The sequence below is a fragment of the Brienomyrus brachyistius genome, chromosome 18 (genome assembly GCF_023856365.1).
Source record: "Brienomyrus brachyistius isolate T26 chromosome 18, BBRACH_0.4, whole genome shotgun sequence".
NCBI lineage: Eukaryota > Metazoa > Chordata > Actinopteri > Osteoglossiformes > Mormyridae > Brienomyrus > Brienomyrus brachyistius.
In genome coordinates, this window is record NC_064550.1 from 6,611,371 (window position 1) to 6,632,071 (window position 20,701).

General features: G+C 44.0%; 2 protein-coding genes across 8 annotated transcripts in view; both read right to left on the bottom strand.

Moving 5' to 3' along the window:
- rpl36a (ribosomal protein L36A) overlaps positions 1-20,701 on the bottom strand; it is a 135,705-nt gene that overhangs the window by 23,781 nt on the left and 91,223 nt on the right. The gene's annotated exons all lie outside the window — the stretch shown is intronic.
- LOC125712497 (dystrophin-related protein 2-like) overlaps positions 6,038-20,701 on the bottom strand; it is an 89,211-nt gene continuing 74,547 nt past the window's right edge. For 4 of the 5 annotated variants that reach the window (XM_048982618.1, XM_048982619.1, XM_048982616.1 and 1 more), the window contains exons 12-23: positions 20,369-20,454; positions 17,597-17,754; positions 15,277-15,443; positions 15,049-15,160; positions 14,235-14,374; positions 13,931-13,996; positions 11,765-11,830; positions 11,537-11,680; positions 11,057-11,294; positions 10,571-10,688; positions 9,202-9,291; positions 6,038-9,038 (exon numbers count right to left, since the gene is read on the bottom strand). In XM_048982618.1, coding sequence (XP_048838575.1) covers positions 9,019-9,038; positions 9,202-9,291; positions 10,571-10,688; positions 11,057-11,294; positions 11,537-11,680; positions 11,765-11,830; positions 13,931-13,996; positions 14,235-14,374; positions 15,049-15,160; positions 15,277-15,443; positions 17,597-17,754; positions 20,369-20,454 — 1,405 coding nt within the window. In that variant the 3' untranslated portion in view covers positions 6,038-9,018. The remainder of the gene's footprint in view (positions 9,039-9,201; positions 9,292-10,570; positions 10,689-11,056; positions 11,295-11,536; positions 11,681-11,764; positions 11,831-13,930; positions 13,997-14,234; positions 14,375-15,048; positions 15,161-15,276; positions 15,444-17,596; positions 17,755-20,368; positions 20,455-20,701) is intronic. The other variant, XM_048982620.1, reaches the window with a different exon arrangement.

The following is a 20,701-nucleotide window of genomic DNA, read 5'->3' on the forward strand; positions in this document are numbered from 1 at the left end:
GGGATAATCATCATAAACAGATGCAAGACTGACAGATTAATAAAAAAAAAAATCGTAATCTTGTGCAGACCACAAGATTTGGTCTGTGTGAGATGAGGGTTAGCAGAATCAGCACAGCTTCAATGCGACTTCCGTGTATTAATAGCCCACATATTCATGTCACGGCTATAGGGTCAGACTGTAGGGTCACTCATTCATGCAGCTCACCTGGAGTGGTGTCTTGCACCTTCCTCGTGGTTCCCCCTCAGAGAGTAACCTGATCATTCTGCCAGCCACAGATGACCCCCACACATAGAGTACATGCATGAAGTACATTGCCTGAAGAGGCAACCCCCCCCCCCCCAAGCACAGAGATGCGAACAGTAACAGAGTACAGATGTAAGCAGATGTGAACAGTAACAGAGTACAGATGTAAGCAGATGTGAACAGTAACGGTGTACAGATGTAAGCAGATGTGAACAGTAATGGTATATCGAACCATTTTTTCCAGTAATTGAACAGAGGTGGCCAGCTCAGTCCAGCAAAATGCTCCAGATGTATCATTTCATGCAATGTTGGTGTTCAGAAGTATGACAGCCTGTGGGAAGAAGCTATTTCACAGTCTGGCTGATCATGAGATTTTTATCGGATGGCAGAAAGGCAGTGAGTTCATGGGAGGGTCGGGAGGGGTCCTCCACGATGCTGGACACTTGCAACTGGAGGATGCAACTGAAAAATGCCCCGGACACAGGGCGAGAGGGGCACTGATGATGGGGTCAGGATTGTCCATCCAAAATGTGAATGAAGACTATCCTGTGCGGTGCCAGGCAATAGAAGGGCTGCTGGGGCAAATCACAGATAATTTAATTAATGGAGCTCTGCTGTGTTTAGGGCTATGTAGCTACGCATTGGTCTTGTCTTGGGGCTATATTGCTGTGCATTGGTCTTGTCTTGGGGCTATATAGCTGTGCATTGGTCTTGCTTTGGGGCTATGTAACTGTGCATTGGTCTTGTCTTGGGGCTATATAGCTGTGCATTGGTCTTGCTTTGGGGCTATGTAACTGTGCATTGGTCTTGTCTTGGGGCTATATAGCTGTGCATTGGTCTTGTCTTGGGACTATGTAGCTGTGCATTGGTCTTGTCTTGGGGCTATGTAGCTGTGCATTGGTCTTGTCTTGGGGCTATGTAGCTGTGCATTGGTCTTGCTTTGGGGCTTTTGAGGATTTAAGTGCTGAGCATGAATAAACTGGCGCCTCCTGATTTTGCTGACTTCAATGTGTCCCTGGGTCAACAAGGGAGGGGCTTACGTTTCACTTTTTTAACCAATCACAGTCTTCTTCATGTGACATCGCCACATAAATTAAAACCAGTGGTTTCTGTTTAGTGGAAAGGTGCACAGATAAACTTCTTGGTAATGCACATGTCATAGACAAACACAGACAAAACACTGGGCTGTGTTTACTTGCAAAGGCTGTATGTGTATTTATTTCACAATAATAATAATGATAATAATCATGATGCTTGAATCGGCAATCTTGTGATCACAAGCATAGAGGCTTAGCCCACTGGGCCACACACTGTGCTCAGCCAGACAGCTTAAAAATAAGAAGAAAAACAGCCCAGTGTGGTGATGTCATACTGTATGACGAAGACTGCGACTGGTTAAAGTAGTGAAAGACAAACCGCCCCCATGCTGGCCAAGGGTCACATTGAACTCGGCAAAATCAGGGTTTATAAATAGGGTTATTATTCTGATATTATTATTATATATCAGTTTTTTTTCTTTTGTAAGACACACTGATTCTAACCTGTTGTGGCAAGATGTCCTAGTGGTTCGCATTGAAGTCTCACACCTCTGGGAGTTTGGGTTTATTTCCCAGCATCCACTCTGAGTTGTGGAGTGAGCTAGTGTCCCTGATTTGTCCGTAGTGTGTGCGTGTGTGTGTGTGTATATATGTGTGCGTGTGTGTGAGTGTACCCTCAGCATCCTGGGATACGTGTCAGGCTAACCCTAACCCTTACCATTACAATGCAGTAATTTCCAAGATGGATGGATTGAGTCTAACCTAACCGTACTTATGTATAATTCATAATGTATATACATTATATTTCATATATATTTCATAAAATGTCTTTATATTTGCATTTGTGTGTGTGTGAAAGTAAGAAATAAAATACCCTGGCTTAATACGCGCCACACAGCCCAGTAGTAAAGCTCATAAAGTTGAATTTGATGCAAAACCCTGTTTCTCTCTCCTGCAGCTTCTCACTGTTGCCATAACTACAGAATAATCAGCTTTATTTGATTCTTGATTTCACATAAAATTTGCCCAGCAGAGTAACAACTTTGCCAATGCCAGAGAAATGTGCAGGAGCATAGAGCGGCCAGACACAGCATGATACCGCAGCGTTTATCCTTGGCCACAGCAGCTCGAGGCTGTTTTACTGATGGTTCCTTGTTGATGCAATGAAACATCCGGACTGAGCGATGCAGAAGATAGACTGATTCCTTTGTGATTAGCTAGAGTCATTTTTCATTTGAAAACACTGAGCTTAAATGGTAAAGTATCCCCACTAAAGAAGCATGATTTTTAGAACAATTATAAGACAATTTGGAACCGTTCGATTTAACTGAGCTGTTATGTTTGGAGATGAGTATTCAAAACAGTCGTCTGTTGCCATGAACCTCCAGATGTATGAATAAGTTTCAGTGCAATGGGGAGAAGGACAAATGTGTGGAAGTGCAAAGATACACAGTTATAAACGGTTACTGAGCGCCTTGTTTCAAATGAGCTTAACTCCATGCACATACATAATTAGCAGCTACTGTAAACAGAAACTTTTATTTGCCATTGTTTCCTTCTAATAAATTACAGTTAGAACGTACAAATGCTTCACTGTCCTTTTTCCATAATGAATAATGCAACTTTAGTGCCAATCCTACACTGAGTGGGCAAAACAGAACAGGGATATTCTTCTGTTATTTTTCTTCAAAGAATGTATTGAAAGTGAAATCCTTTGTACGTCTTTGCTATAAATTACCAAGATAAATATCCGTTCCTAGCCTGTGGCCAGTACTACGAAGCGGGGTTACTGGCTTATCAGGGTAACTTGTCGGACTTAAGGTACCACAGTTTAAATGGACTTCATATTCATTAACTTACATTTTGCCCAGACTAACTTAAATTCTATAAGTTACCCCGATAAGCCAGTAAGCCCGCTTCGTAGTACAGGCCACTGTTTAGCTGTGGAATAAACTGCTTTCAGAGACAGAGATACATTAATAATAAACTGCATTTTCGGCAGTAGTGTTATACACAAAGCAAGGAGTAACCAGCAGAGGGCAGCAATGATTAAACACAAAAACACACAGAAAAATTGAAAAGACAGCTTGAAGGAAAAATAGCTTTTATTTCTCTTAAGGCATCAATGCCTACTTCTGCTTACTATTACACACCGATAAGTAAAGTGCATTGGGTTTTGGGAGAATTTACATGGCAGCTCCAGATCAGCATTAGAATTTGAATAGCATTATCACTTACAGTTATCAGTTACATATCACACTAAGCATATGCCCACGTATTTTGTATGAGTTCACCGCAGATACGCACGGTACTTTTTATACAAACATACTTTTTTTTTATCCCTGTCGTAGCATAAATGTGAGATGTGGATAGTATGTTTATTCGCATCACATTAAACAACACTATAGGGAACCACGCAATACAGGCATATAAAAAGGCATTGAACAAAGCACCTTGAAATCACACAGGTACACGTGGAAGGACTGATCTGTGTAGTTTCAACTTTTGGCACCTGACCTTTTGATTTTGGTAGCAGAAGTTTCATCAGACTGCAGGTTTAATCATGATGTGGTATTCTCCTGCTACCAAACAGATGTGGTATTCTCCTGCTACCAAACAGATGTGGTATTCTCCTGCTACCAAACAGATGTGGCATTCTCCTGCTACCAAACAGATGTGGTATTCTCCTGCTACCAAACAGACGTGGTATTCTCCTGCTACCAAACAGATGTGGTATTCTCCTGCTACCAAACAGATGTGGTATTCTCCTGCTACCAAACAGATGTGGTATTCTCCTGCTACCAAACAGATGTGGCATTCTCCTGCTACCAAACAGATGTGGTATTCTCCTGCTACCAAACAGATGTGGTATTCTTCAGTTACGAAACAGATGTGGTATTCTCCTGCTACCAAACAGATGTGGTATTCTTCGGTTACGAAACAGATGTGGTATTCTCCTGCTACCAAACAGATGTGGCATTCTCCTGCTACCAAACAGATGTGGTATTCTTCAGTTACCAAACAGATGTGGTATTCTCCTGCTACCAAACAGATGTGGTATACTCCTGCTACCAAACAGATGTGACATTCTTCGGTTACGAAACAGATGTGGTATTCTTCGGTTACCAAACAGATGTTGTATTCTCCGGTTACCAAACAGATGTGGCATTCTCCGGTTACCAAGTAAATGTGGTATTCTTCGGTTACGAAACAGATGTGGTATACTCCTGCTACCAAACAGATGTGGAGATCTCCGGTTACCAAGCAGATGTGGTATTCTTCAGTTACCAAACAGATGTGGTATTCTTCAGTTACCAAACATATGTGGCATTCTCCTAGTACCAAACAGATGTGGTATTCCCCTGCTACCAAACAGATGTGGTATTCTCCGGTTACCAAACAGATGTGGTATTCTCCGGTTACCAAACAGATGTGGTATTCTCCGGTTACCAAACAGATGTGGTATTCTCCTGCTACCAAACAGATGTGGTATTCTCCGGTTACCAAACAGATGTGGTATTCCCCTGCTACCAAACAGATGTGGTATTCTCCGGTTAAACAAAAGATTTGGCTTAAAGAGCGTGGATCACAGTGGAGGGATGTGACAGTAAAGTAAGGGTCTTACATGCTTACATGAGCTGCTCTTCATCAACCAAATCTACGCCTTAATGCTACTGACAATACAAAGGGGCAGGAATAATGAGGAGTTGCCACAGCGGCTCGGTGCTCTGACATTCTGAGAGTTAACCATATAGAAACCACTAATCTGAATTTTAGTGAATAAAATCACAGGATAAATTAAGAAGCCATTTGCAAATGTATCAGTGCTGAAAATCACCATCTGTAAGGCTTAGGAAGGCCTTGCCTTCAAAGCCCACCTCAGCCCTAATCTATACCTGCGCTCACAGATGTATCTACATCAGAAGGTTTTGCTTACATCCCCTGAACCCAGCAGAGGTTCAGTACCAACTGATTACTGGAAAATCAACGAAGAAAGGAAAAAGGCACATGGATGCTTTGGTTTACACAGCATTGTCATTTTTTGTCAGATCTCATGTTTGACAGTTTCACTTTAAAGGGGGTGGGAATAGAAGTGTACCATTAACATTCTGGTAGTGCATATGTAATACAAAACCTATCAGTGCCTCTGGGGGTGACTCCTTTGCTAGTTAGGGGATTGTCAGTGTCACAAACAGCTGCATATCAGAGGATGGACCGTAACCGTCCTGGCAGAAACCCCGAGTTTCAGGAACAAAGCTTCAGGCACTGAGGGATACGAACGCAAAGGAAAGTCCTGGGGCAGGGAGCATATCTTCAGATTCCGCTGTCAGCCAGTGATAAAGTGGCTTGTCAGAGACTCGGCTAATGATGAAATGCAGGAACGCACTGTGTGGGCAGGAACGATCAATAAGGAGTCAGTAGCTGCACATAATTAAAAGAGAAGTGAAAATGAAGTGAGTTGCAAATTCAAGGGCATCTTGATACAAGGGCAAAATGAGGATGTTTAAAAAGAGTCGACACAGATAAGTTTAAAATGTCTTAAATACCACCTAAGTCAGTAAGTGCTTACACTCAAATAACACATCAAAAATTGTGGATAAGACTGTCAGCATGTGCAGCAAAAGATTCAGCCAGTCCTTCAAAAGAAATGAAAATGAAACAAGGGGAAAGGGATAAGGATGAAGATTTATGCAATTCTTATTCATCTCAAATGAGGCTTCATGAGTCTAAATGCTTAAGAAATCCAGAAAAACTCCTTTCCATACAAGTACAAATTTATTTATATACACAGCATGAGTAGAAAGAAACTATGTTAAGTAGCCCAGTTTTGATACAATTTGTAAGGAAAAAAATTCAATATAAGCCAACGATGAATAATAATAATAATAAAAACATAACGCGGGAAACATAAGAGAAATTCCACAAAAAAAAGTGATAGTAAAAAATGATATGTGAGTAGAAATTTCTGTCAGGGTGAGTAAAACCCGGCAGAGCAGCCATATTAGTTTTAGCACAGTTGTTAATTAAATTCAGGCTACATCATTCGTCATCTCAGCGTAATAGAAAAACAAACCGGTTAGAAGCCACAGTGAGAATCATTACACTTCATTGTTTTTAGACATTATCTTCGAAAATATTTCACACAACCCTCACCACATGGACTGTTGCTAAGACACATTATGGCGAAGTTTTCCAGTATTCCCTGTCTTAAGACAAGCCTTTTCATTAATAAAACACAAACCATTGTTTATCTTATTATTATTTAAAAAGGGTTCAATACAAGATGATGTAGAAACAAATATGTAATGTATATACATATGTCATTTATTCTAGTATGGCTATTTTAGTATGCAAAACTTTGGATATACTCCATGTCTGCTTACACATAGTGAAGATATCCAGGAAAAATGTTCATTTGAAAGAGCAGAGACACACAATTCCAGTCAGGATCCTCTCTTTAAACTCTGAGAAAATGGGGCTTAGTGTTTGTTTGGGAAAGGTGTACAACATTGGAAAACGATGTGCATAGCCAAAAGATTTTCAACAAAGTAAGTAATTGAACTCCATAGAAAATGAAATTGTCCCATTGATTCCGTTTTAAACCCATCGACACAGAGTAAATGAACTTTGGCAGAGTGCATGTCGGCTGTCAATCTCATGTCAGAAATCACACATAAGTGAAAGGGTTAGTAACACAGAGGAACTGAAGATACATGAGAGGTAACCTATTTGCTTGTTAAATCTAACGGATAGACAATAATAAACATCTACTCCATTTAAGGTCAATTAGCAATGAAGAAACTCTCAGAGATTACGTTGACCGTCCTGCAAGTTGACCTGAACTTCACGGACAGAGCGGCTGAGAGTGAGAGACTGTATCTGAACGAACAGCCTGCATGATGCGTGATGTGAACATTGTGTAAAGAGGCAAGTCTGTCTGGAAGCTGGATGAAATGCATTTTCATGTTTTACATTCAGGTGGAAATGCTAAAACATATTGACAACCACAACACCATACTTAAATAACAGTGCACACCACAGCAGCTGAACAGCGTGGTAAAATCGATCTACTCCATACTGCAGTGAGTGATGCCACAAAACACACCTGGCTGATACCTGGAGCACATTTACAGATAACTCTGAAAATAACAGAAGTCAGTCTCTCTTATCCCTTCTATCGGAACTGTACAACCTATTCGCACATTATGAAAGAAAGCTGATGCCTCCTCATATCAGTAATCGCCTTCAGGGGCTTGTATCATGAAGTTAGGTTTCTTGCTTAGCCAGATAACTTGACAGATTTAAGGTAGTCTGGGCTAAATGTAAGTGAACAAAGTCTGTTTAAACCGGCGTACCTTAAATCCAACAAGTTATCTGACTAAGTAACAAATCTAGCTGTGTAGTACAGGCACCATGTCTCTTCTGTTGTTGAATAGGTATATTATTATTATTATTATTATTATTATTAATAATAATAATAATAATAATAATAATAATAATAATGCAATGTCAATAATAATAATATGTATTTTTATTATCATTATTATTATTATTATTACAGCACAAATACCGCAGACTCACATTATACTATAATATTCATTTCATGAAGATATTTTGGTTTCTTGGTAACGCTGTGTGCTGATCACAAAAGATCAGGGAAAAGCCTGGCTTGAGAAACATTTTCATATTCCACAATATTCAGTGTATGACATAAGGTCCAGTTAAACCCACATATTACATCAGCCTAAAAGGTTTAACTAGTGTTTCTGAACCCGGTCCTCAGGGAGCCTAGCCGTACCATGTTTTTGCTCCCTGCCTCCCTGCCCCCTCTCAGATAACTGCTACTAGGAGCTGGGAGGGAGCAAAATTGTGGCCCTGTCTGGGGACTCTGAGGACCAGGTTGAGAAACACTGACTTAAGGCACGTAACTGTGCTCTTCCAGTGTGCTTCCAGAGCCTAGAGCTGTTCTATTACTGAATCCTTTCTGCTACCCTGGGCGGGTGAACATGCTGATGTCAGACAGATCCTAAGATGGTTATTCTTCCATGTCAGAAAGGTTACAGGCTGTGTAGGGGTGGAGCCTGTGAGGGGGCTCAGGCCAATAGCAGCCACGGGATTCCACCCCAGTAACAAAAGCATCAAACAAACAAAACAAACAAACAAAGGTTGCTCTCACCTATGATTTAAAGTTAATTTAATTAACACACGATTTGTTACCTTTATTAACATTAGCCGTGAAGAATAACTCCATTAGAAACATCCCCTTTTAAAATGATACAAGGAGAACTGCATGAAAAAGTTTCACTGTCAACATCGTTATGAGAGAAGCACAGGATTTCTTTGGAAATAAACATAAATTCAACAACTAAAGCTTCTTAATGTATTTCTGTATTTGATTTAACAGCACTGGAGCACAGAACTTGCATGGCTTAAACGAAAATAGTCACCAGAGAGCATCCACTTCGGACTTGGGGAGGGTGGGCAGCAGCTTTCCCAAGACTGAACCAAAAGAAAGTAGAGAAGTCTCTGACACGTCAGCTTCTTTGTTAGAGTGAAGTCTGTGTAGTGCTTTCTCGTTTGTCTTTGTAAAGCTGCTAAAAACTATTGGGTCCACAACGACGATGAGTTTTCTTATTTGTTAGTGCAATAATGTCTAGGGTGCTGCGTGGTGCATTGGTAGAACTGGCCAGGGATTCTGACAAGCAAAGGTCCGCATCATGGGCTGTGCCCAAGATTACTTGGGTGATGAAACATCTGGAGAAGAAAAAAAAGCACATTTCATTCAGCTTCATATTGCGAAGGTGCACAGTAGAAGCTCATTTGTTTGTTGCTAAGTATTTTCACTGATGACTTCAACAAAAGAGTTATTTTGGAATTTGGTGGTGAAGCCTCACATGTAGGAGAAGGAATTACTCACCTACATCTGGTGGGAAGACATTCCTCAGTTGTTCGATTACCTGCTGGAGTTGCACTACTGTGTCCCGCTGGTCCTGCTCCATGTCGTCCTCTGTCAGGATCCAAAACGCAAATAGGCATCAGACAGACCATACCACAGACAGACCATTCCACAGACAGACCATTCCGCAGACAGACCGGCCACAATCCAATGACTCATTAAATTCAATCAATGGAATCAATGATGAACCACCACACAAACTTTGAATATTTTTCAGAAAATATTTTTCCATGCATTTTTTGGAATGAGCTAGAGGGGAAATAGTAAACAAAACTTAATAACAAGAGTTATGCATTAAAGGACAGAGTTTGTGCCGCATTTCCCTATCTAGCAGATGAACCTCTGCCTGGGATCGGAAGGTCGCTGGTTTTAGCCCAGCCTTGGCTGAATAGTTATGTCTGTGGGACTGTGAGCGAGGCCCTTAACTCCCAGCTCCATGGGCTCCGCTATGGGTGGCTGCCCTTTAGCGCCAAGCCTGCTCTCACCAATGTATGGAGAGCCAGATAAGGTAGGCGAGAAGAGAATTTCCCTACAGGGATCAAAAAAAGTATCATTTCATGACTTTCAGCAGGTCACAAGGGGTGCAGTGCTCCTGAGATTTGAGAATATAAAGTGCAAATGAACTCGGCAGATAGGCTTTAGGGTTAGGGTTAGAGGTTAGGGTTAGGGGTTTGGTTTAGACATAGGGTTAGGCTTAGGTTTATGGGTTAGGGTTTGGTTTAGACATAGGGTTAGGCTTAGGTTTATGGGTTAGGGTTAGGCTTAGGTTTATGGGTTAGGGTTAGGCTTGCACAGGATGAAAAGCTGTGCTGGTCTTCTCCCATAGCAGTTTTAAAAGTTCTCTTGTTATTATTTGCAGTAACTCCGTTAACAAAGGGCAGTTTTATTTTCAGTATCAACATAACAAAATGGAAATTGCTGTGAGGAATGCCTAGCCTAAAATTTGGGTCGAGTGAAAAAAGATATTTATTGAAGAGCACAACATTCAATAGCCATTCAATAGATTCATTCAATAGCCATGTAGGAACCCAGCTAACAGTGGACAGGGTAATAAAAGCAAGATGACCCCAGCTGTCTAATGAACCCTAACAGAAACATGCCAATCATGCCATTAGCTACGACTCCTACACTCCATGGGAGTCCTGACAGAAAGCATGACAGAGGCGTGGCCAAGGCGAATGGCATGTCACCAATTCAAAGTGTCCGTGTCCAGACAGTCTACAGCACCTAACATCAGTTATATTCCACTTCTCCGTCCACTTTCAGTCTTTCCATCCACATTCACTTCCATCGCATGCTAAAAATGACAGTGTGGGCTCTCACTAGTCACCTGCAATTTCTGTCTCTGGGGTCTCTCTGCTCAGCCTCTCCCCCTGCTGGCCACTCCCAGAAACAGGCGAGGACACATTTGAAGGCACAGATCCATTAGCCTCTGAATCATCTTTCGGCTGAAAAACAATGAATTGGTCTTGGAATCTGAGCGGTGTCTAGTTAATGAAAATTCCGTAATCAAATTTTCATTCATAAAGTCATGCCTCAGCATTCACAGCAGATCTTTAACGTTTTTGACAAAGCACCTCTATGTATCATGTATCCTAAAGACACTTTAGCCAATAATGCACATTTACCCCTTTATGCACCTGCTTACACATCGTTAGGTATCATTACCTTAATTTACTTCTTTGTGCAATGCTAGCAATAATGCTTGTCTAATTTATAGCTATAGCTAAATAAAATCTATCTGCCAATTAATATATATGCTAAATTGTGAACCCCGTTATGGAGTATGAAGTTCCATTTTTCCTTCCTCTTTCACCTGCAGCAGAAGCTCCCTCAAGCGCTGGAGCTGCGACTCCAGTTCTTTGTTGTGTTCCTCCAAGATCTGCATTCGGGTCTCCAGCCGACTCTTGTGCTGCCTCAGCACTCTGGCCTCAGCCAACAGCTCCTCATCCTGCTCGCCTGGGGCTGAGCCAGAAGCCCCCTCAGCCAGCTGGGGTGAGGCTGCAGCTTCCTCATGCTGCCACTTCAGACGCCGGTACTCGCCCTGCAAGACCCTGATGGAACAGGACAACACCAGTGAAGTCGAAAGGTGAGTTCTGCGCCACTACAGAGATCCAGTTTGTTAGCATGCATGTTTAAAAGATTGTTAATGGTGATTAACTGATTTTGCAACAGAAACATATTTAACCTGCATATTGTTGAAATGATTTATAAAGCCAGGAAGTTGTTGGGCATTTAATGTGACAACACAGAGCAGGGTTACTAGAATACAAAAGTTCAAAGATTAATCACTCACTTGTTTTCATGCTCCAAATGGGCCAGCGTCCGCTGCAGTTCATCCCTGTCCTCACAGTTGATGTCGCCCAGCAGATTCTGGCCCACGAAGGGCTCCTGCTCTGCAGCAGCAGTGGAATGATGGGGCAGGTACTGATCTTCATCTCTGAGCGACACAGAGAGCCACTAAGCCACTCGCAACAGCAATGGAAGGGGCTCCGAGCCAAACAGAGAGTATACGCAAACTCACAGGCTCTCATCGGGTGAGAGGCTATCGGTGAAGAAGGAGCAGTTCTGGTTCTCCATCTCTGCCAGTCTGAAGGGCAGGAGAAAAACATTCATCACTATCAGGCCCATTTTCTTAGCAACGGGAGGGCAGCTTTATATTAACAAGAAAGCAGGTTTCCTTTCACACTGTTTCAGTGATGAGCACTATGTCGGAGCTGATTGGATTTTAGTCCCGTACTATAAAACTAGTGGATTAAAATTAAGTTTGTGGTGGGGACTAAAATAATATTAATGAAATGGCTTCCATCGCCCCCACTTAAGTGAATGGCTACAAGAAAACCATGGTGAACTCATTTGCTGATGCAGGGCCAAGCTTGGACTAAAGTCAGTGGAAATGAAGAAACAGACAGGAAATCAATACTGTATCGCACGCCGGCCCATTCGCCTCCCACCAGCAGGCGCTCCGCGCACCCTGATCATTACCGTGCAGAACATGCAGACCTGGCTCATTCCCTGCGGGCATCCATCGCCTTTATCCAGTGAAGGCATGCACTGCATAGACCCTAAGAATCTGTGTATTTATCTGTTTCATATCTGAGAAGCATTTTGTGTTTTTGTGGGGGGGCAACAGATTCCCAAAATCATACATGCAAGTACATTCCACCCATTTTAAGAATTTTAAAGAATTTATTTTAAGAATTATATAATATGTTAATGTTATAAATATTACCTCACGGCTGCATCGCATCCTTGACATATGATCATTCAAAGAAAACTAGATTTAGGTTTTAGAACGTTGGCAGTAGGCAACTGCAAATTAGCAGAATATCTCATTTCTGTGTCAGGTGCAGTGGAGCCAGTACGACCCATTTTTAGCTGCGAGCTTTTGTCTAGCTTGGCAAAACCTTAACATCCTTTTTACTGTATGATAATATTCATTAGGAGAACATGTTTTCCTTTTTTTGCGTGGTCTTCCATAAGTTAACTTGCTATTAGGTTTTTTTGCTTTGAGCATGCCGACAAACTGAATTAGCAAGAAAAAATTACTTACTGAGCAAATCCTGAACACTGTAAGTAATTACAATCGAGAAAGGTTGGTGAAGAATGTAGTCGTTTCTCTAATGTAATATTACTTGTCTTGTAGTGAATTGTTTGGTTCACTTCACTCACCCTTAAAAGCCTGACCAGCCACAACTTTGTGTGTTAGTATAATATCTCAGACAGCAAACTCAGGCCAATCTAATGTTACCACCCGGATAAGCAAGAGCTGTGTACCTTGGAATCTGGAACTGTACACAAGATGGTCTATAGGGTTATATTTAAAAATTCTTTTAAATAATGAAATAATTCTAAAGGCTAGTTTCACTATGCTTTTATGCACATCACACACACTCAAAAGTAGGAACACAAGAGCAAGTGCAATATATGTGCTATAATACTGACCTACTCCCAGCTGATCATTTACATTTAAGCTGCCAGAGAAAAATACGAAAGAAACTCAAACAGAGTTGAGGTGAGCTTACAGGGACAGGAGTCGCACTGAATACGATCGATAGATTCTCTCTGGCCTTTGAGGGTGACAAACTTTTGATTACAGCCTCCTGGGAGTGATTTTTCTCCATTGGCAGGAGTTCCAACTAAACATTTGGCAAAAATGTCACCCTGTGTCTGCTGCAGTCCTTTCTGAAGCTCCCAGCAGGGATTACACTATTGTTTTGTAAGTTTTATGGACTCCATAAGTCATTCAGGACATTGTCCTCGGCAGCGGTCGACTCGGAGTCCCGTAGTGGGACGAAAGGGCTGCAATCTGCTCCATCATAACAGTCATTTTTCCTGAGATACTGATCATACTGTGGCAAAAGACAGCTGTAGAGAAATAAAATGGACAAAAATAACCCCTTAATTCCTATTCCTGCAAGAGCGATGCATGGCAAACAATTCCAAGGCAAAAGTGAGCTTAAATGCTGCAGTTTCCATCAAGCCAATGAAGTGGGGTATTGATCTTATCAGTGTCGGCCCAGTATATGGAAACGTGCTGGTCCCCATGGGCTCCTAATTTCTGCCCATTCCCTGTATGCCATAGTCATCCCGCATGGAACATTTAACGACGAGTGACAATGACACCCAAGTATATTCAAATGCGACTCCACAGCAGAAAGTCGCCGCAGATCGACGCGTCCTTCCATACCTGCTGGCAAAGTGCTCGATCCTTGAATGAGTGTCTGCATGCGGCAGCCGGGGAGATGAGCTGGGGCTACAATGGACGAAGACGCCAGAATGTTACTCACAGAATCACCAGGGACTCATCGCACGCTCGTACAATGGTCACCACCATTGAATCCAATCTCCCGCCAAACCAAGTCATTTATAAGCTTCCCAGTCTGACTACAGGATTTTGGGAACACACTCCTGCCGCTGTTGAGATGCCTGAATTGCGCTGCCACCCCTGCGTTGCACCCAGTTTGTTCCACAGTGGGCTATGGCCAACTCACCTTTCTGTGCCGTCCACCTCCAGCACAGACTGCACGGGCAGGTAACCTCTCTGTGGGTGTTTGCTGAAATATTGCTTGGAGCGGAACTTGTTCTTCAGTGTCTTAGCAAAGTCCCGCATCTTTTCACCAGAGGTTGTCTGCTGAGCCAAATGGAAAATAAAGACTAAGACACTCAGTTCCTCTGGCCAACGGACTACCGTATGACTAGCAGCGGGGGGGGGGGGGGGGGGGTCGATAGAGACCCCTGCCCGGGGAATGTGCTCTCTGGAGATAATCAGAAGTACCTGTGTTTTTGGCTGAAATGTTCTTAGCTGAAATAACTAGATAAATAAATGTGAGATCTAGACTTCTTTTATGGCTTCATCAACATCACCCCCACACACACACACAGACAACATACAGGTCTTAAGAGGTGATAGCATAAAGCAGGGATTCTCAACCTTTTTGTTCAACAGTCCGAGTCAGATGAACTATAGTGGACGCTGGTGCATTTGAAGCATGAAAACAAGTGAGTGGTTTAAGGTCAAAGGTCCGGAACAATTTTCAATAGCAAAAAGGTACTTCATAAACTTAACAATAATTTTTGACATAGACATCGATATATTACAATCACTGCACCTTTTTAATGTTCACTGATTGTTTCGAGACTGTTATGTGGTGGGGGAGTTATGACAAATTATGTGTCTGTGAAGTTTGATGGTTCTACTTTATAGTTTTGTACTTTAAACCACGTTAAGCCATTTTATGTAAACCACATTGATTCGTAAGGCACTGGCTGCGTCCGGACATTGAGGGCCCCTGGCATAAGCCTTACTGGTGTGTAGTACTCTATGATGGGGTAGTGCAGCTTCTTGCCCTTGGTAGTGCGGCCAGTCAGGAAGCACGTCTGGCAGATGTCCACGTTAAACTGCTTGAGGCTGCGATACCTGTTCAAGGAACAGAGCTTGTGATCATATAGAAGATGTGCATTTAGAAGAGCGCAGCAATTGGTCAGGCTACAGCATCCGCTTTACAGTGACTCCAGGTGCAAGCGGCCCCCCACCTGAAGCCCTTAATGGGACACTGCTTGCAGATGGAGCACTTGGCTTGGTGCTTGGCTGACTCTGCCACAGCCACGCGGTGCAGCACCGGCAGCCAGACCATGGACTGTGGCTCCAGGCTCATCCACTCCAGGAAGTGTGAGACTTCGATGGCAGGCCTCCCTGGGGCCTTCGGACAAGGACAAAGGGAGATGCATCGCAAGAAGGGGTGACACTGAACCTTTATTAATTAAAGGGACCATAGGAAACGAGGATATAATACAGAAAATAAGCAGCTGGTGGGATTCATTAATGTCTGTATCTGCAATCAATCTGAATGGAAATTACATTTAAGAGTGATTTCCCTTCTGTCTCTTTGTAAAACTGCATCATTAACTTGCTGTTCCCTCTTGGGTTACCATGGCTGTGGTGGCTAATAAAGGCCATTTAACAGCCGCCCTATGCACCTCAGTACAGGCGCTGCACCGGGATGCTCGATAAGGGCGGGCGTCTCCGCCGACGGCGCCACGTCTAAGGCGCTGCACCGGGATGCTCGATAAGGGCGGGCGTCTCCGCCGACGGCGCCACGCCCAAGGCGCTGCACCGGGATGCTCGATAAGGGCGGGCGTCTCCGCCGACGACGCCACGCCTATGGCGCTGCACCGGGATGCTCGATAAGGGCGGGCGTCTCCGCCGACGGCGCCACGCCTAAGGCGCTGCACCGTGGGGCTCAATAAGGGCGGGCGTCTCCGCCGACGGCGCCACGCCTAAGGCGCTGCACCGGGATGCTCGATAAGGGCGGGCGTCTCCGCCGACGGCGCCACGCCTAAGGCGCTGCACCGGGATGCTCGATAAGGGCGGGCGTCTCCGCCGACGGCGCCACGCCTAAGGCCCTGCACCGGGATGCTCGATAAGGGCGGGCGTCTCCGCCGACGGCGCCACGCCTAAGGCGCTGCACCGGGATGCTCGATAAGGGCGGGCGTCTCCGCCGACGGCGCCACGCCAAAGGCGCTGCACCGGGGGGCTCGATAAGGGCGGGCATCTCCGCCGACGCCGCCACGCCTAAGGCGCTGCACCGGGATGCTCGATAAGGGCTGGCTTCTCCGCCTACGGCGCCACGCCTAAGGCGCTGCACCGGGATGCTCGATAAGGGCGGGCGTCTCCGCCTACGGCGCCACGCCTAAGGCGCTGCACCGGGATGCTCGATAAGGGCGGGCGTCTCCGCCGACGGCGCCACGCCCAAGGCGCTGCACCGGGATGCTCGATAAGGGCGGGCGTCTCCGCTGACGGCGCCACGCCCAAGGCGCTGCACCGGGATGCTCGTTAAGGGCGGGCGTCTCCGCCGACGGCGCCACGCCGAAGGCGCTGCACCGGGATGCTCGATAAGGGCGGGCGTCTCCGCCTACGGCGCCACGCCTAAGGCGCTGCACCGGGATGCTCGATAAGGGCGGGCGTCTCCGCCGACGGCGCCACGCCTAAGGCGCTGCACCGGGATGCTCGATAAGGACGGGCGTCTCCGCCGACGGCGCCACGCCTAAGGCGCTGCACCGGGATGCTCGTTAAGGGCGGGCATCTCCGCCGACGGCGCCACGCCTAAGGCGCTGCACCGGGATGCTCGATAAGGGCGGGCGTCTCCGCCAACGGCGCCACGCCTAAGGCGCTGCACCCGGGACGCGATTCCCCTCACATTGAGAGGATCCCAAAGCTACCAAGCCAGTAAGCAACCAGTAACTCAAATGTGCTGGATTCCACCTGCAGATAAACACACAATGAAAAGTCAAGGATCCAGAAACGAAAAACTCTGCAGCGGGACTGTTTATGTAATATTTTATGCATACAATTCTGTTGTGTTCCAAATAATAAAAATGTTTATCGGTGAGAAGACAATGGTCATGTATGATAATTATAAAGACATCAAGTTAATTAAATAGTTATATATTAAAATTAAAATTAAACAAAAACAAAATAGTGCACATAATCATCTTGTAACTTTTTTTATGTGTGCTGTCTTGCAACTTGTCTTTTTCACTGAATGTTCATCTGCAGAATGCACTAGAATTTCCTTCAGGAATCAATAAAGTTCATTCTAATTCTAATTCTGTACTTATACGGAAGGTTATCCGATTTTTTTTTATTTTGTCGTCCCTTTTCTTCTGCAAATGAAAGCCACAGGAAATGGAAAATGTAACATTTATTTATCAAGATTGACAAGATGTGACCCTAGGACAAAAATAAATCATCCATGAGGAAAACGCGATCACGAGGGAACTCTGAATCAGAGCAAGAGAACCAAAAATAACTCTAATCTCTGTGGACACAAACAGAGTGCAGGGTGTCGCTCACCATTCGGAAGCAGCTGCGCACGCTGGGCTCCACATTGCTGCCGCCGAACGCGGCCACCTCACCCAGCTGTCGGGGGATCTGCACGGCCTCGTGCAGCAGGATGCTGAGGTGCCGCTGGTCAGTCAGGCCACCGGGACCCGAGACCTGCTGGAACAGGTCTGGGACGTAGACACAGAGGTACAAGGACGTGAGGATGAGGAGGGGAAAACTGGGAAGCAGGTCTCTGTGTGGGTGCTGAATCACGCAAATAAGCTTCAATTGAAGGAGAGAAATGACACCGAAAATGTTTAATTCCATTACATGATCAGATAATTCACCACTAATTTTAATATACCAGATCAAAAAAAAAAAAAAGACCAAAGAATTTCGGTTCTTTGACAGATACTAATTTCTCGAGTCTAATTTTTGACCTTTGCAGTGAAAATTTTCAGCGTTTGATAAAAATAAAGTACTACTTCATATATTGACATAATTTTGGTCAAGGATTGATAGCTGGCTAACTCCAATCTATGTCTTTGTTTTTGTCTTACAAGTTCTGTAATATAAAATCTTGCATAAAAATCCATTAACAACAGAGGTCAGCGTATTGGCTGCACCTAGGCATAGCGTATAGAGCTGCTATTTATTTTTGCTCCCTTTGCCCTTCCTCTTTAATCTATATGTCTGTTCAACACTGAGTGTGTGTGTGGATTATGCTTATATTACACTGCGGGAACCAAATGTCCGCCATGATGTAATAAAAACCTGTTTTTTTTTTTAATGTTGTGGGGAGCATTTTTCATTTTTTGCAATCAAAAAAACTTGCATTTTGTATGGTTAATGTTAGGGTTGGGTAGGTGTTAAGGTAATCATGCTGGGATTAGAGTTTTCGACCATAGAAATTAATGGAGAGTCCCCACAAAGACCTGTGTGTGTGTGTGTGTGGGCGCATGTGCCACTGCATTCAGCTGCAGTCACATGATTTACTACTGTTAGACTGTTAGCATTAGCAAGCAGCTAACCCTAATACACTGAGTGCATATTATCAAGCTTTAATATGTTATACTGAGCCCCTAGCAAAAGACTAATTTAAGGAGCGTGAAACTAAAATGTACTGTGTGTCTAGGCCCCCTTATCGCCGCCAGCTAAGCAGACCTACTGGCCCCTATCAGCTGTGATACTTTATCAGACAGGTACCGCGGCTTCTCTACTTGTCACTAAGCTCTGCAGTAACAGCAGCACCTTAAAGACCGTAGTGCTATGAAACTAGTGCAGTTTATACATTTAGAGCTACAGATCCATGCTGATTATATTAGCGGAAAAGTATCAACATTAATACACACAGAGACACACTCACACAACATAATCCATTTATCTTCAGGTATTATAGCTTTCAAACACTGTCTTTCTCCTCCCTTGCAGTGCTTTTCTCCCAGGGGGGCAATTATGAGGCAATGAAAAAATGTAGAAGTTCCTGTTCTCTTACAGCTGCTTCACTAACCAGTTTCTCAGCTGCCAAAATGCACACAAACACAAAGAGGCTTCCTTCACTTTCCTGGTGGTAAAAGTACATTTCTGCGCGGTTATTACACACTACTGGAGGAGGCAGTCAAAAAAAAAAGCACAGCTTTAATGCAATCCAATGCAGGGTGTTTCCCTTCGGGGGTTTACAGATGAGTAAAAATAACAGCTGAGCTTCTCTTCACTGCCTCGAGCTCAGTCTTCATTCTGCGGACGCTGAAAAATGAGCAGAGAGCCGACGGCTGATTTATATCTGATGTATCAATGAAATTATGATCACCACCCGAGAGCCTATAGCTCACCGCTGTAACTGGAAATATCACTATTGGGGAGCTTGTGATATATACTCCCTAGAGACCGGGATCTCCAGCCTGACTCGGTATACTGTATCAGCCTCGGCTGGACGAGCCCCTCACGTACCGTCAGGGACAGACACACAGCTCATCTGCCTTTGCTGGCTGGACAGTCTGTCATAGCCTTGCCTGTGTGTTTCAAACATATCGAAGGTTTTTGTTTATTATACTAATTTGAAAGCTACTGTAAAGCTGTGGTCTCTAATAAAAAATCCAAAATAGAAAAGTAACTAAAATATTACATTGTGTGCAATAATTCTATCATACAAATATAGGTAGGTGAGGAAATTACCCTAAATTGAATCAGCATATTTATGTAACACATGTAAAGAATCATATGCAATCAGACTGTCTAATTCAGTGTTTCCCAACCCCGGTGTCATGCCCGGCTCGTCCGATCCTCATGTGTGCCACGCCCCCTCATTAACCACGTGTGCTGCCCCGATTCTGACCAGCTGTTTCCTGTTATTTCGGCTTGTCTTGTGTATTTCAGTCCGCGTTCGAGTCTGTTTCCCTAGATCTGTCATTGATGTTGTGTGCCATGTTTCCTCGTCTGCCCTTAATAAACCCAGTTTGCTCGTCTTTATGGCTCTACGACTCTGTCTGCCTGCTCGTCTGCTCAGCGGACGTTACACCCGGTCCCCAGTGACCCTCAGACGGTCCATGTTTTCCTCCATCCCTTGAGGACCGGATTGGGAAACACTGGTCTAATTGATTGTTTAAGTCTCAGGGCCACATTAAATTAGGTGGGTAGTTCAGGCCCAGTGAGTAAAGGTCCAGACCAAGATTTAGTTTCAACCAACTAGATGAGCGTAAAGAATCAGAGTCACAACTAGCTGGTTGAAACAAAATTATGGTCTGAACTTTTACTCTTTGGCCCTGACCTACCCACCTCTGATATTATCAGATACTGACTCACATTTGTACTTTTCCTGAACGTCCACATTGCAGAGGCAGACCAATCCCGTTTTGAAGGACAGGACACGCACCTTCCCATTCCGACCACTAGAGGGAGAGGACAGAAAGTTGGAGAGGACAAAAAAATGACATCAGAAAGTTAAGGCCACCATCAGTATTTTGCTTAAAAAGCACATAACTAGATTATATAATGATTGTTATTTTGAACGTGTATGTGTTTCAACTACATGCAATTTACAACTCCAAATAAAACAATGTTAAACAGGGGCGTGGTTGGGGGGCGTGGCAGCTTAATAATTTAAATGCCAAAGTCTTTTTTACGGGCCAGATATAT